The following is a 14,999-nucleotide window of genomic DNA, read 5'->3' as shown; positions in this document are numbered from 1 at the left end:
TGGTACCTGTTTAAGTCCCTGGAGTGTTCAAGGTGTTGTGCCCTTGAGCAGAGAACTTAACCTAATTTCCTTCAGTAAAAATAACCAGACAGATACTGAAAATCATAGCTATGTATATTGCTTCACAATAATGTCCCTGTAAATATTATACAAACTATAGATAAAATACTAAATTTAAATACTATACAAACTTCACAGTTCTCAACACACGCGCACGCACGCACGCACACACACACACACACACACACACACACACACACACACACACACTTCTTTTTTGAGAACCTAAAAAGAAGCATTGCTCAGGTGATACAATATACTCCCTGTAATTCTGCTCAGATATATGAATATCACCTTGAAAAGTCAGGTAATTTTTCGCTGTGTGCATGCTGTGTCATCAGATCAATGTCATCGCCAGGGTTTACGCTGGGCTTGGTTTCAGTCTCTCTGTCTTTCTCTTAGCTTACGTTCAGCCCATCTATTTAGCTGGCTCTTAGCCAAGGTTTTAGTGGGTCAATTTTTTTACTCAATATGTATTTTCTTACTGATTTTACTGCTCCTCAATAAGCATCACTCTCAATCTGTGGCTCAGACTGTCTAGTCAGGTCTCTTTCCAGTTACATGTAGCAGCAAGGACAAAAGCCACAGGATGGCAGAGAGGTACTTTCACAGACGGAAAGGGCAGTTGCACAGAGTAGGGAGGGCAGTTAATGGAATGTCATGAGGCATTTAAGGGGAAATCGCATCAGTATATAACAAAATTTAAATTTAAGAGATATGTAAAGAAGCAAAGTAATATGAATTATACTAACATTTCTTCTTCCCCAGCAGAAACTTTTTCCCATCCAAAATGACTCACAAAGCTTATGTAAGATGGGTATTTTACCAAACCAGTTTTCCTTAATGATGCTAATCAAGGATACAACATGAAGCCCCATTCCGGGGAAGTGAGAGAGAAAGCACGAGGGCCTTAGCAAAGGTCCTTACACACTCACTGCTCAGTAAAGGCAGAACACTAGAAGAGACGAAGGGATGAAGACAAAAGAGTTGTAGCTTAAAGCAATAGAGTTGCCTGTCCTCTGCAGCATTTAGATTAATGATCCCAGGCAAAGTGGGTGGGTGATGTTACATAAATGACGGCGTCTGTCATGACGTGCGACATGGTGAACATCTGTGTCCCATTAGCCGCTTCCCTGGCCCCCACCCCGCGGTCAGGTGGCTGGGCGTAGACAAAGGGTCGAAGGCACGTACCCTTTAAACACCTGCCGTTCCTTCTGCCGGCGTGATTTGAGGGTGTTCCACCATACTGTGGGTTTCAAAACCACAGTAGGTAAAGCATTTCAGAATGCCGACACCTGCCCTCGTGAAAATGAAAGCTCGCTCTCAACAAGAAAACAGAAACATATGGAATTGCATCCAGAATAAACAGAAATCATATGCTTTCTACTCCCACGTATCACAAATTCAATTATCTACATATCAGTGGCGTTCTTTCATTCCCACCCCCTCACCCATTGTCTCATACTTAGTCTATGAAGTGCGCGCACACACACACACACACATGCACACACACAGAGAGAGAGACACAGATGGGTTCTAGCAATATCCAGGCCACATGGACAGACAGACACACTTTCACACACACGTGTACAGATGGATTCTGGTAGTGTCTGGGACACACACACGCGCACAGACACACACTCCCAGAAACACACAGATGGACCCTGGCAATGTCTGGATCGCCAGTTCTTGTCTCCTGCAGCTCTTCCTGCTCTGCTTATTCATTTCCTCTGTCACTAACTAATGAAGTCATTAGCACACCTGCATAAATTATTACGAACAGACAGCTTCCCAGGGGCTGCCAGTGATGGGGGGCTGAATCACCGCTAGAACTGTCCAGCAGACGGCCGACATTATTAGTACTGCGAGTTTAACAACATAAAAATCGTTGCAACCCTGACTGGATGAGCACAGACTGACAAATTGGATGGATATGCTTGGTACATAAATTATTCTTACGTGTAATTAAAGTCAATTGTCTAATTACAGTGATCTACCAGTTTGAGAAACCTCTGTACCTTAACCGTGTTTTGCACGTCTCTCATGAGTGACACATGTCACAGCACCTGTAAGGCTACAGACAGTTTTAGTATGACAGCAGCAGCATGCCGCCATCAGACTGGAGGCACTGGAGGCACCGGAAGCAGTGGTACTGCAGCTGTACTGTCTCCATTCAGCAACTTCACAGTCAGCAGTGGGATCACGTTTCACTGCCCTCACTTCTGCTAGAATATTCTGTGTCACTGTCCTTGGTGGCACAGTGTCAGTGAAGTCACTGGCAGTACTGACTAAGTCTGTAAACTCAGCATCTCTGTACTCATGTGTCTACATGGAGACATCTCCTTCTGTTGGTGTAATGCACCTTTGTACTGTCTTCTGAGATGTACCTCAATTTGCAGAAGAGTGCCTGCTAAATGAGCAAATGTAAAGATAAATTCACTGGCAGAGCTGTATGGTTTACAAAAAAAAAAAAAAAAAAAAATCTGGAAATCTGACTTACACTTTGAATTTTACAATCCCCATTTTTTTAAAAACCTTGAGAGGTATAACTCACAAGAAATCAAAAATGATCAGAACCATACTCAAACAAAAGGAACTTAATGAAATTACAACAAAAGGTGCTTTCATTTACTGCCAACGTTTCTGAAAAGCAATCTATACTGATGACAAATAACACAGTATGGCTGAAAAAAGGTAAGAATTGTACAATGGAAAACTGTCAAATTGATGGCCTTGGTAGCTGAAGCCAACAGAATGTTGAAATAGGTCCCAATGTAACAAACACTACTTCGCTTGATTCCTTTTTCTCGTAAAACAGGACTTGTACTGCATGAATCTCGAACAAAACAGGGGAATCAAAGAGCCCAGGGTTACAATGTTAAACCCAGAGCTGATTTTGACTTCTTCTTCACAATGTTAAGCCATGAGCTAGAGGCGATTTCTATGCAGTCTAGTCTGTACCAGGCCACGGTTATGGAAATATATGACCTCCAGTATACAGATAGGAGGAGCTATAGAGGCTTTTCTAACCCATTGCATGGTCGCACTGGATGACATCAACAAGGTTCAGGAGGGTTCTGTTCTGTACCTTTGTGAACCTACAATTGCTGCCCTGTATCTCTGCAGACAAACAACGACTTCCAGTTGGAGCTGTCAATGCTGTCCCAACTCCATCATCCAGTCAGTGGCAAGACGCTCATTCATACTGACCTCAATACACTGACATAAAACACTGCAAGCCTGACTCACACAGAGACAAAAACTGGCAGGTTCCCTCTTCTTACAATCTAAAACTGCAGTTCACAGTCTTCACCCACTTAGTCTCAGGCCTTGGGTGTAATGGCAAAGTGTGTGCCCACCCCAGTTAGCTCCTCAGGGGGCTGAGTCACCTGGCCTGGTTATGGGGAGAAGGGCAGCTGACATCACCAATCCAGTAACGGAACTGGGGATACCACTGGCGGAGGGCCGTGCCTGGAAAATGGGGGGCAGTGAAAGAGTAAGTGGGGTGCTTCCACAAAAATGGGGCCCACTATGCAATGTGGGAGTGCAGACGTCCCCTGGTCTGCATGCTTTGTCCTCTTTGAAGAAACGGAAACAGTCCGGCCAGCCAGGCACTGGCAATAGCCTTGCGGGGGCAGTTGATGTTGCAGGCGGTGTGGCCGCCTCACTGCTGAGGATTTCCCCCGAAAGAGAGGGTAACGTGACTAGGGAATCTTCTCAGAACACTGCCAATACCATCACACAAGGTGTGGTGCATACAGATGCAGGCGGTGGGCTCTATTGCCATCGACTGGTTAAGATCAATACTTCCCAGTCAGTAGGGGAGGTGAGTTGTCGCCTCAAAGGCGCCCGGAGCTTGCGATACACCAATGGTAGCGTGGTGGCCTCCGAAGTGGTGGGTGGGGTGAGCTGTGATGGTGACGAAAGTGCAGAGCAAGTGCAGAGTCTGCCTGTTCGCCAGGACAGAGTGCGGAGTGCGAAGGAGTGGCCCCCCAGCCCTCGGCCCTGCCCCATGGCCTCCCGGCTATGTCCACAATGCGGCCGGCGGCAAACCCCTCCCTCCGTCTGCATGGCCCCAGCCTGCCGTAGGAGGACCGCTCAGCTTAGAGCGGGTGGGGGGAGTCCTCTCATGAACACACTCTACAGACCAGGCGTCCCTAGCCCCCCAACACATATATTGCACAAACCCACCACGCCAAACCCGCAGACATACACACTGCCCAAGGCAAGTGGACCTTCAGCTCCAACATACAGACAGACAACACAAATCAGCACAACAGTTCCTTCCACACACTCAGCCATTAAATGCGCCTCACTTACCGCACAAACACACTCAGACTCAACATCTACTGCAGCCGATTCTCATACAACCGCACGGGCCAACTCCACAAGCACACTCCCCAAACCCTGTGGCCCTGACAATTCCACATACACAGGAGCTGTCCCCGATGACCCCACAAACACAATATCTATGCCAGCCGACCCTGGTGACCCTGTTAGACTTCCAGACTCTCAGCTGACACCTGAGGAAGACCCTTCCACTTCCATCCCTCCAGTGGATTTACAGACACCACCCCTCCATGATGCTCATGCCCATCACATGCCTTTGCCGTTGCCACCGTTCCCACAATGCAATGGGATTCCTGGTGGCCTCCATGGTCGGCTGCTCAGCGTGGAAGAGAACCTGATATACAACCAGGAGAAGATCAAGGTCCTGTTGAATGTCATCCAGGATTTGGAGAAGAGCAAGGCTTTAAGCGAAGGGTAGGTTGGGAATGGTGATAAAACGAGTGTAAGTGCTAAACTGTGAAATTAGAGAGCTACATTTGATATTATGTTGTTGCGGGTAAGGGCTACTATGGTGTGTGTGTGTGTAACTGTACTGCATTGAGGGATGAAAAGGTTGCCTTTGTGTTGTTGTGGTGAGTAAGTCGGGGTGAGAATAACTCTGCATTGTGTCACTTTTACTTTCTTTATTCTGACCACAAAACTCCTCCTGCACTGAGTAGACCAGCTTTTCTCCATTGCACAGTCCCCATGGAAACAAAACACCCTTACCCCCCAACCCTACATGCACCCCCGTGGGTCCGCTATCCTCCGGATCATCTCTGTGTTTTGCTTGATCTTAGGGGGACCTCTTTATCTTCTTCTCCTCTTCTTCACTCTCTTCCACTTTCTCCATTTGTGCCTCTGTCAGCCACACGCCCCAAGGGCCTCCCTCCAGTCCTTCTGTCTCTGTCTCGTCTCATTTCCCTTCCTTTCCTCTCTGCATTTACACCAAGCCTTTCCTTTTTCCTTACATCCACTCTCCTCTGGTCTCTGACCCCTTCTGTGACAGACAGAACTACAAATCAAACTAATCCTTTAAATACTATCATGCGAAATGTTTAATTAATGTTTGAGATGCTACAGCACAAAATCTGAGTTTATGCTTCAGTGTGTGTGTGTGTGTGTGCGCGCATGAGAATGTCTGTCCTCATACTGAACGCTTCACCCTTTGGTTGCCTTGTCGCAACAGTCGTTGCTCCTACAGGACTGGACAAGACCTGAACAACTGCTCTACATGTCAAAAGACTGCCTGCATCATCTACAGGTAGCTACCCAACGTGGCAAACACACGTCCTTGCTATCAATCAAACACCCATTGCTTCTCGCCACATCTGAAGGCTTAATCTATAATGGTTCAGTATTCAGGGACTGAAGACATCCAGAGAAAATAGATACTGGCTTTATATCACAACACAGTTAACAGACCTATACTATTATAGCAGGGATATTTCACTCTTTAGATTGCGCTTTGTCTCCTCATCTGTTTTATCATCTTTCATTCTCTTCCCATTTCTCCTTTGTCACCTTTTCTCTTCTCTATAAACTCTTTCTCACCTCACTTTTTCCTTTCCCCTTTCTGCCTCCCTCTCTTTTACGGTCTTTATCCCTAAATTTTCCTCACTGCCATTTCACTCATACCGACTGGAATAAATGGGATTGGTTTCATGCACAAGACACACACACACACACACACACACACACACACACAAACAAAAACCTGCAGAACGCTTCCTATGAATGTAAAACACACACACACAAACAAAGATGCATTTTTGCATTTTCAAAAATTAAAAAGACACATATTTAGATACTCATTTCAAGGCTCCAAGAGAATAATAGAATATCCTGCACATTAAGCAAGGTGGGACTGAACAAAAGTCTCGAGACAATGGCGATGGCACTCTATTAGCATGTGTGTGGGAAGACTAAATTGTCCGAGGAGGATTTCTTTAATTATTTTCCAGCACAAAATGAAAGTTTGATGTTGGCAGCCTGAAGATATTTCAGCTGGTCAATTTGAATTAATGTGCAGAGAAGAGATGAAGTGGAACTCTGACAGAGGGAGACAGTGTGCTGAGGCAGCCTGGAGACCCTGTACAGCGCATTTAATCCTAGGCTACACACGCAGGCACACACAAACGTGAATGCTCTAGGGGAGTAAAGAGTCAGTGTTCACAAAAGCAAGCCATATATAATCCTCGCTACATACTCCAAAACATGATTTCTACAAATCAGCCTCCTCTGGCTTATATATAGAATTATTATAGCAAACAGCCAAAACTCTATGCTGCAAATTTATGCCAAAAAAAGAAAGTCTACTAAATAGCATCATTTGAAAACGAACGCGCGCGCACACACACACACACAAAAGGATACTTTCTTTCTTGAAGAAATAATTATTCCTTCCATCGTGATACTCTGAGCCCTCATCATGTGCACGCTTTCCTCACATCATGTATGGCTCCATACACTAAAGTAGGATTTGTTGTAGTTCCTGTGTTAGTGAACGACTTATTAATCTGGTACTGTCACTGTTCCCCAATACTAGTACAACAGGAATTCCTCATTTCAGACAATAGTTTCTCCTGTCCTGTCTATAACCCTTCGTGTTTGCTTGGATACATCTGATTCTCTCTCACGTTGCCGTTACTTAGTAGTCCTTTAACTGCAGGCTTTGCCATCCCCGAACACTATGCTGAGGTGATAATTAGGGAGGTTTCACACGTTAGCAGGAGAGCACTTCAACTCCAGGGGGGCAAAAAAGCTCCCAGGATGCTGTATTTTTTCCCATGCTGCTTAGGTGTTTCAGCACACGGCTCATTTCCCTTCTGCTGCTTTACCCTTCAATGGACACAGCTTCTCTCCTCAACTGTTCTGCTATGTGCTATTTACAGGCTCACTCGGAACAAAAAAGCACATAGATATACACACACACCCATGCAAATACACACACAGAACAAAAGAAAGACAAATGAACACATCTGTGAATAGGTGAATAATGTCACATTGTTACTCCCCACAGCGTGGAGCACGACTTTCGGCAACAAGAAGGCCGCTTCAAAGGGGTCTTGGAGGCTCTGGAGGGGGAATATGATGTTCCCGAATCGGTCTCCCCCAGTCCCCCAACAACCAACTGCAAGAACAGAGTAAAGAAATTGCGCAGGAAGTGCTTCTGGTGGCTGTAGACCCACTCGTTACCATGGAAACATGGAGGCTCCATCTCTTGGTGGCTGTGGGGGCTGCACCTAGGTGGAAGGCAAGCTCTCAGCCAATCTGTTGCCCCTTCGCAGCGCTCACAGTTAAACTTTGGCCAATTAGCTTTTCCCTAACCATGGTCTCCAGCTAGATTTCCAGCATGTTCTCCTCCTGGACCTGAAGGAATCCTCCAGTTGTCTTCTAGGCACTCGCTGCACTGCTACTCAACAGAAAAGAGAGGACTTCCAACCATTGACTGTCATGGGGGACTCCAGCTCATTATTACCTTGGGGAAATGAACAACCCGTCTCCTCTCTGGATGGCTGAACTTGGCACAGCTTTCAGAGTGACACACTCTGTTGACACAGTGTAATGACGGAGGCTTTGACCCGCAATCCGCTCAACCAGGAACGTTGGGTAAATAACTCACTTCTGGTTTTCTTCCTGTGAACCTTGATGTGTTGGACATCAGCTGCCATTCTGACCATTGCTGCCCATGCTGATTGTGGGCAGTGGTACAGAAAGGTTCCAACACAAGAAGCAGCTGTTCTCCAAACTTTTGATCTTAAGTTGCTCTTTGGAAGGGTTACACGGCAACCAGCAGCTGTTCTGCAGAATGCTGATCAATGGGATATTGAGATGCAGGCTGTGTAACTGTTCCACCCAGTCCATAATCCACAAGGAAATATGTGAATGCCCCTTTTAATGGAGTGACAAAGTGTCTCTTTCATACTACCAGTTGAAAATCAAAAGGCACACAAGGTCACTCTGCATCATAGTGGCAGATTAAAAACACCAGTAGTAAATGACCTTTGCAATTTTAAGACTTCTCTGTAGCCATCTAGTAGTTTATTCTGCTGGTAAAGTGTGAAAATATTCTTTACTGTTTTTATGATGCTTCCACTCCTTAACAGCAACTGTTTTGTCAAAGACCACTCCTCCAGTTACAGCCCAGAGCTTGTTAGAATGGTCCTGTAGGCCAAAAGCTCCAACTCAATACCAACACAGCACATACCAGCACAGACACTGGATTCTACAAGAAGGGCACTTTTTCTCTATAACGTTGAGAGAGTGTTAAAATTTGTCTTGCACTCTTGCATTCGCCATATTCCCCATCCCTCAGCCCTCCCAAATAAACCCATGACCCGGCATAATTGTAGTAAACATGGAATTTAAACACAACCTAGCATTAAAAACTTGTTATTGCACAATACCATGGCCCATTACCTTAACTATTTAAGAATAAAGTTTTATAAGCTAAATACTCATATCCTTTACATTTTATCCCTCAACCCACCCCTGAAGTCCTTAATTTCCTGTTGGCCCATTTTCCACTCTTTGTGCTAAAATATGAGAATAAATAAAGTGTATTTTTAATTAGCAGTATTAAAATTCAGATTTGTGTGTGAGAAATGCCGAGGTTTTGTGTGTGTAAAAAACTATGTATGTGTAAGTGTACACGTGAGACTGACAGATTGGATGTATTAGTGTGTGTGGCTGCCTGAGTAAGACAACGTGAATTTGTATGAGCAATTGTGGGACTGTGTGAGATGACGCGAGTCTGTCTGTAACAGAATATGAGTCTGTGTATGAGTGAGACTATTAAGAGTGTAGCCGTAGGATGATAGATTGTATGTTTTCATTTGTATGAATGAAAAATGTGGGGGTGCGGTGGCGCAGTGGGTTGGACCACAGTCCTGCTCTCCGGTGGGTCTGGGGTTCGAGTCCCGCTTGGGGTGCCTTGCGATGGACTGGCGTCCTGTCCTGGGTGTGTCCCCTCTGGCCTTATGCCTTGTGTTACCGGGTAGGCTCTGGTTCCCCGTGACCCCATATGGGACAAGTGGTTCTGAAAGTGTGTGTGTGTGTGTGTGAGATCTGCTGCTGAAGGCATGATTGGTCACTGAATAAACTACTCATGCCAACATTTCCACTACATTTGCTTCTGCAATGAAAACCTTGACACTTGTAAGCAATTCAAAATGATGCTCCTCTGTAGGGATACTGTTTACACTCTTCTTTCAGCACCCCACCCTCAGTATGCATGGATTTCTCATATACATATACTGACGTACATACTGCTGAGCCACATGTTGACTTAAACAGATACCGATATGTACAGACTCTAACATTCTAATAAACTGGAGGCAATTAGCTATACACTTCTTCACACACCCTGGTCTAGCCATGGGCACAGTTTAATCTGCCTGGGACACACCTAGAACCTCATTAAGAATACCTGGGCACGCCTCGAACCCAGTTGCCCACCACTCCAAGCACACTGAGCTTCACATTGGAAGCTCCACTCTGAGCACTGGTAGGGCACTCATTGCAGCAATGAGGGATGTCTTACTGTTTAGTAAAAGGAGGGGTAGAAGCTCACGTAGGGGGCAGCAGAGGAGAGCAGACGGTGCAAGGAGGAGAGAAGGACAAGGCGTAATAGGAGCAGACAGGCGGAGGCCGGGAAACTTACGATGAGGGGGTGCTCTCGACCCATGGTGATGACTGTCTGGTTGATGGTCCTCAGGAGGGCGATCACAACGTCCTCCACGTGCTTGAAAGTGTCACCCTGAAACACATCAGTGACAAGATGGTTATGCATCACATACCTTACCAAATCCGACCTCACAAACACAGAGGTATGAGATCTAGGAAGTTTGATGATGCAAAATGACAAGAAGGTCTTGAGTGTGCAAGCATCACTGTGTGTGGTCCAAATCTGTTTGTATGAGCATTTGTGTGACTGAGTAAGCTTTTCTTTGTGAGTGACTGTGAGTATGTGTGTGAGAGGGGGAGAGGGTGAATGATTGCGTGTGAACGTGTGTCTGTACGCCTGAGTCATAGACAATTTCCTCACAGTGAGTAAAGCAGGTTTGACATTCTCTGAGTTTAAACACAAAGGTCAGAAGGTCCTGTCCTTCTGCTGTCAGTTTCAGTCACATTGTTAATATTTAGCTGACACAACTGTTAAGCCAAATTTTTCAACCTGTACTGTAGGTTACATGTATAGAAATGATTTATGGGAGTAGCAATAACTGTGAGGCACAGCACTCTTTGAGAGTGTCCTGCATATCACCCCGCCTTACACACCCTGTTACTGTGGAATCAACAATGAGTGTGTGTTTTTGCGTGCAAGAAAGCTGTTGTAATGCATTTGTTCTACTTGTCATTTCAATGAAAAGCTAGAAAGCAAATGTAGACATGGTTTTGGTTTTGTCGGTACAGCCAGGCTGAAGTGGAGGAGCCAAATGAAATCCTGTCGCACAAAGTGCAACATCACAGCAAGAAAGAAAATAATGTGGAATGATGTGGAGAATAACAAGAGTGCACACACTGGGCAAAAACCTTTGCAACAGAAGCAGTACCAGGCAATCCAGGAGAAGCTATCGCAGTGCAATCACATCAGTGTGCGGGAGAGGAATTGGGAGAGGGCCCGACTGAAAGCATCAGAACTTATTTCAACTTAAATAAGAGAGTTATATTTACTTAGCAGCAAAATCACAGTTGGTTTTCCAAACAAACAGCACACAAATTCCTTCTCTCAAAAATACACAGGTAGATTTTACATTTAGCCATTGAACCGATGCTTTCCTCCAAAGCGACTTATCGTGTTAAGCTACTAACAATTATTTACTCATTTATAAAGCCAGGCAATTTTACTGGAGCAATTCAGGGTATGTACCTTCCTTGAGGCTACTACGTCTGGAGGTGGGATTCAAACCTGCAGCCCTTGTGTCCAAAAGCAGCAGCTCAAGCCACTACAGTACCAGCTACCCCCATTTTTTTCATTCTTATGAAGATTTTACACTGGCTCCTGCCTAAATTAAATTATTCCTAATTCCATCAACGCAAACTTTAAAACATATAAAAGTGTATAGCAAACGCAGTGTTTTGCACGTTTATACATTTTTCAAGCTTACAACATCAAAAAAGCATTTAGCTTTGTGGGGACATGCTCAAGATTTTTATTTTTTGACATTATTTACCCTATTGAATGTTTCTGTTTATGTTGTCTTAAGGTATGAGAAAAGAAAACGCAGATATGAAGTCTCTTCTGAAATAACACACACACACACACAAACACACACAAACACACACAAACACACACAAACACACACCAGCACAAACAAATTTCCATTCCATCTGCTCACCTCTGCCTCCAAACTCAGAAATTGTTTGACACATTAATCAGGATGAGATCAAACCACCGTGACAAAACAGCTTTGGGAAACAAAATAACACCCAGACTCTCGGTCACACTTGTATTTTTGCACACAGTTTCAAAAGGTTATGAACTGTCACACCCTCGCTCTCTTTTACATACACACGCACTCTTCGAGGAATGAAGTTCATGGGTAGCCACTGTAACTACTGGCGCTGGGCTAAATGTCTCCCGATGTCAGAGTACATAAAGAAATAATTTGCTATGTAAGTGAGGATGTCCAGGTTATGTCACAGAAAGCTAATCTCTAAGAAGAAAAAGGGGATAATTATGCAGTGAGATCCCTCCTCCTACACTGGTGTGAAGCAAGTGATAGTTCATTACAGAAATTACGTTCCTGCTAAGATGCTGCTACCTGGCCTCTCTGTCGTATCTTATACTGCTTCAGCATTATGCACCATGAAATAACATGTAGTGGCAGCACATTTTGATCGAACTGGCGAGACAAGCCAATTTTGTATTAATTTAATGCTATATCAAGATTTAACTTTTAAAAAGCCTAAGCTACAGAAGCTAATGAGGTTACCCTGGATCAAACTTGGAGGTGAGCAGAGGTTCTTTCTCCGAGCCTTGTCCATGGGAGAGTAGGCCCTCATACAGGGATCATATATATATATATACACACACACACACACACATTTTCAGAACCGCTTGTCCCATACGGGGTCACGGGGAACCGGAGCCTACCCGGGAACACAGGAGCGTAAGGCCAGAGGGGGAGGGAACACACCCAGGACGGGACGCCAGTCCGTCGCAAGGCACCCCAAGCGGGACTTGAACCCCAGACCCACCGGACAGCAGGACTGTGGTCCAACCCACTGCGCCACCGCACCCCCTTATATATATACATATATATATATATATATATATATATATATATTATATCACCATGGGAAATATTGTCTGGCACACAAACAGGACACCCATGCTATATGATGTACTATATGAATGTGGCTGTGCATACTGATGCTGATGTTAGCAGAATGGCTAATGCTCTTTTCAAGCCTTAGGGCCACCATAGTGTTGAACTCCATCAGAAGAGGTAAACTCATTTGCCAAGGCCCTGACTGCCCTGCTTCAGCTAAGGCTCACACTAGCAGAGACACTAATCCCGCTATAGAATCAGCCTTTATGAACCGACATTAAACAGCTCTTTGCTGACTAGAGGTAGCACTGGAAACAAAGAGACATGTAACCTGAGGGCCCAGACAACTTCAGGCTCCTGTCTTTTCATAAATCTCTTTCTAGTTCTTGGAGCTAAGAGTAGCCAAGCACTGATCTGGATTTTTGACATGTTCAAATACCTAAAGACAGATCTCTTCCCTGAGCGTTGAGGCTAAATGACAAGTATAGATTTGCCACTGTTTCAGATCATCTTTCTTTTCTGATTGTTATGAAATGTGTTCATCTGTTGTTTCTTGACAAAGCAGTTCGAGTTTAAAAAGAGAGCTTGTTACATTGAGGGAGCAACAGAAGAGTGATGAAGACTGCAAGGCTGGTGTGGCAGGGAGAGAAGGCTGTGCCTGAAGAAAGTCTCTCAGCATGAACTCAAACCGCATGCGGTTTCTCAGTGCTTTGGTAGAGGTTAGAGTTTAGACAAGGTCTGTCAGGATGCAGGTAGGGGTTAGCGTTTGGATAAGGTCTCTCGGTATGTGGATGTCAGGAATTAATGCTTGCAGTAGACATTAGGCTGTTGTGTAGCTCATGTGGGGTGGTAGGGTACAGGGCAACATGCAAATATGCGGTGTGATAGATGCATGTGTTAAATCTCTTTGTGTATGTTGTTCTTTAGGTCACTGGTATGATCCGTCTTACCACGTCTTTCTTGCTCAGAACCTGCAGGATGTTGTTAAGCAACTCCACACTGTTCCTGCGTTCATCTTGTCCTTCCTTAACCTGTAGCAGTGCCCCGCTGAGCTCACGCAGCATCATGGGTAGAAGGACATCACGGCACGCTGCAGGCAACACAGACGGGCATTACCATAGCGTTATGAGAGGCAGCGACCATAGAACATTGAATCTGCAGTAATATGGGGGATTGCTGATAGAGAATTATGAGTTCAGTCATAGGGTGGACTGACCACAGAAAACAACAACACGTCCAAATGAGAGGAAGTGGTGTCGTGAATGGGGACTGGAATCATAAGGGGGAGCAGCTATCGTAAACTTCAGCTGTTGTACAATTTATGGACATATAGGCTAATTGTAGAGTGCACAAAACTTGCTACACTGGGTAAAAACTAAAGAATGTTCTCTAAAAGCCAGTTTACTTAATAGATCAACAAAGACCATATTTTCTGCTCTTTTCGATAGCTACCCTTTACAAGTTCCATTACTGGTTTTCTTATTACTAAATATGATTTCCTTGAACAAAACCTGACTTCTTAACACAGCATATTGTCAGTAAAGGCACAGCCCGACTTGAATAACACGGCGTGCAAGAAGTTAGTCTGCGCTATGGAGGCTGAAGCAACTTGCCACTGTATAGGTCCTGAAAAGCATAGCCATATGTACAGGGATGTAAAAATAGACTTCAGGTCAGGAAGTCATGTAAATTCAGAAATGGGTTTTTTATCTGGCATGCAAGAGAAAATAATTAATTCCGAAATCCTCAAAGCTCTCTGACACCAGCGATCATAGTGTATAATGACTTCATTGTATTTATGGTTTAGTGAGAGGCAGGCTGGAATCAGACATTCCAACACCGCCTCAACCTGAAACAACTCCAGCGCTATGGAGAGCAGTGTGCATCACTCAGATGTAAAGTGATAAAAACTACTGAGGTAATCAGCCGCCCAAGTCCACCTTATCCTCCCTACATGATGGATGAAGCACCATACAGTAACGGGGCAATGAAACAAGGGTCCTGGCATCCAGCATCATATCTTAAGACATATGAAATGAAAACATTTACATACATATACATTACGCTGGATGACAGTTCAGAGATGGTAACCTTTAGAAAAACAAGCTCGTAGACACTCACATACACATACATGCACACAGCGTTACTAGCCTTGTCAAGGCCTTAATGAGTCCCACAGGCAGAATGGTGTCATATATTCACTGTTATGATTGAAAATGGAATTAAGAATACATTTCCTTTCTGGATGTTCCAGGAAAGGCAAACAGTGTGGATTTGCATTTGAATATGTTATAGAGATATGGACTAAATTGCTTCTTATATAAAAAAGTA

The 14,999-nt window shown here is 44.6% G+C and overlaps 1 protein-coding gene across 2 annotated transcripts in view; it reads right to left on the bottom strand.

Annotated features, from left to right (window-relative positions):
• Positions 1 to 14,999, bottom strand: part of dock2 (dedicator of cytokinesis 2) — an 87,138-nt gene that overhangs the window by 25,799 nt on the left and 46,340 nt on the right. For both annotated transcript variants that reach the window (XM_018737332.2, XM_018737331.2), the window contains exons 26-27: positions 13,619 to 13,758; positions 10,055 to 10,150 (exon numbers count right to left, since the gene is read on the bottom strand). In XM_018737332.2, coding sequence (XP_018592848.2) covers positions 10,055 to 10,150; positions 13,619 to 13,758 — 236 coding nt within the window. The remainder of the gene's footprint in view (positions 1 to 10,054; positions 10,151 to 13,618; positions 13,759 to 14,999) is intronic.

The sequence above is a fragment of the Scleropages formosus genome, chromosome 13 (genome assembly GCF_900964775.1).
Source record: "Scleropages formosus chromosome 13, fSclFor1.1, whole genome shotgun sequence".
NCBI classification, from domain to species: domain Eukaryota; kingdom Metazoa; phylum Chordata; class Actinopteri; order Osteoglossiformes; family Osteoglossidae; genus Scleropages; species Scleropages formosus.
This window is presented reverse-complemented; position numbering and strand designations above follow the sequence as displayed.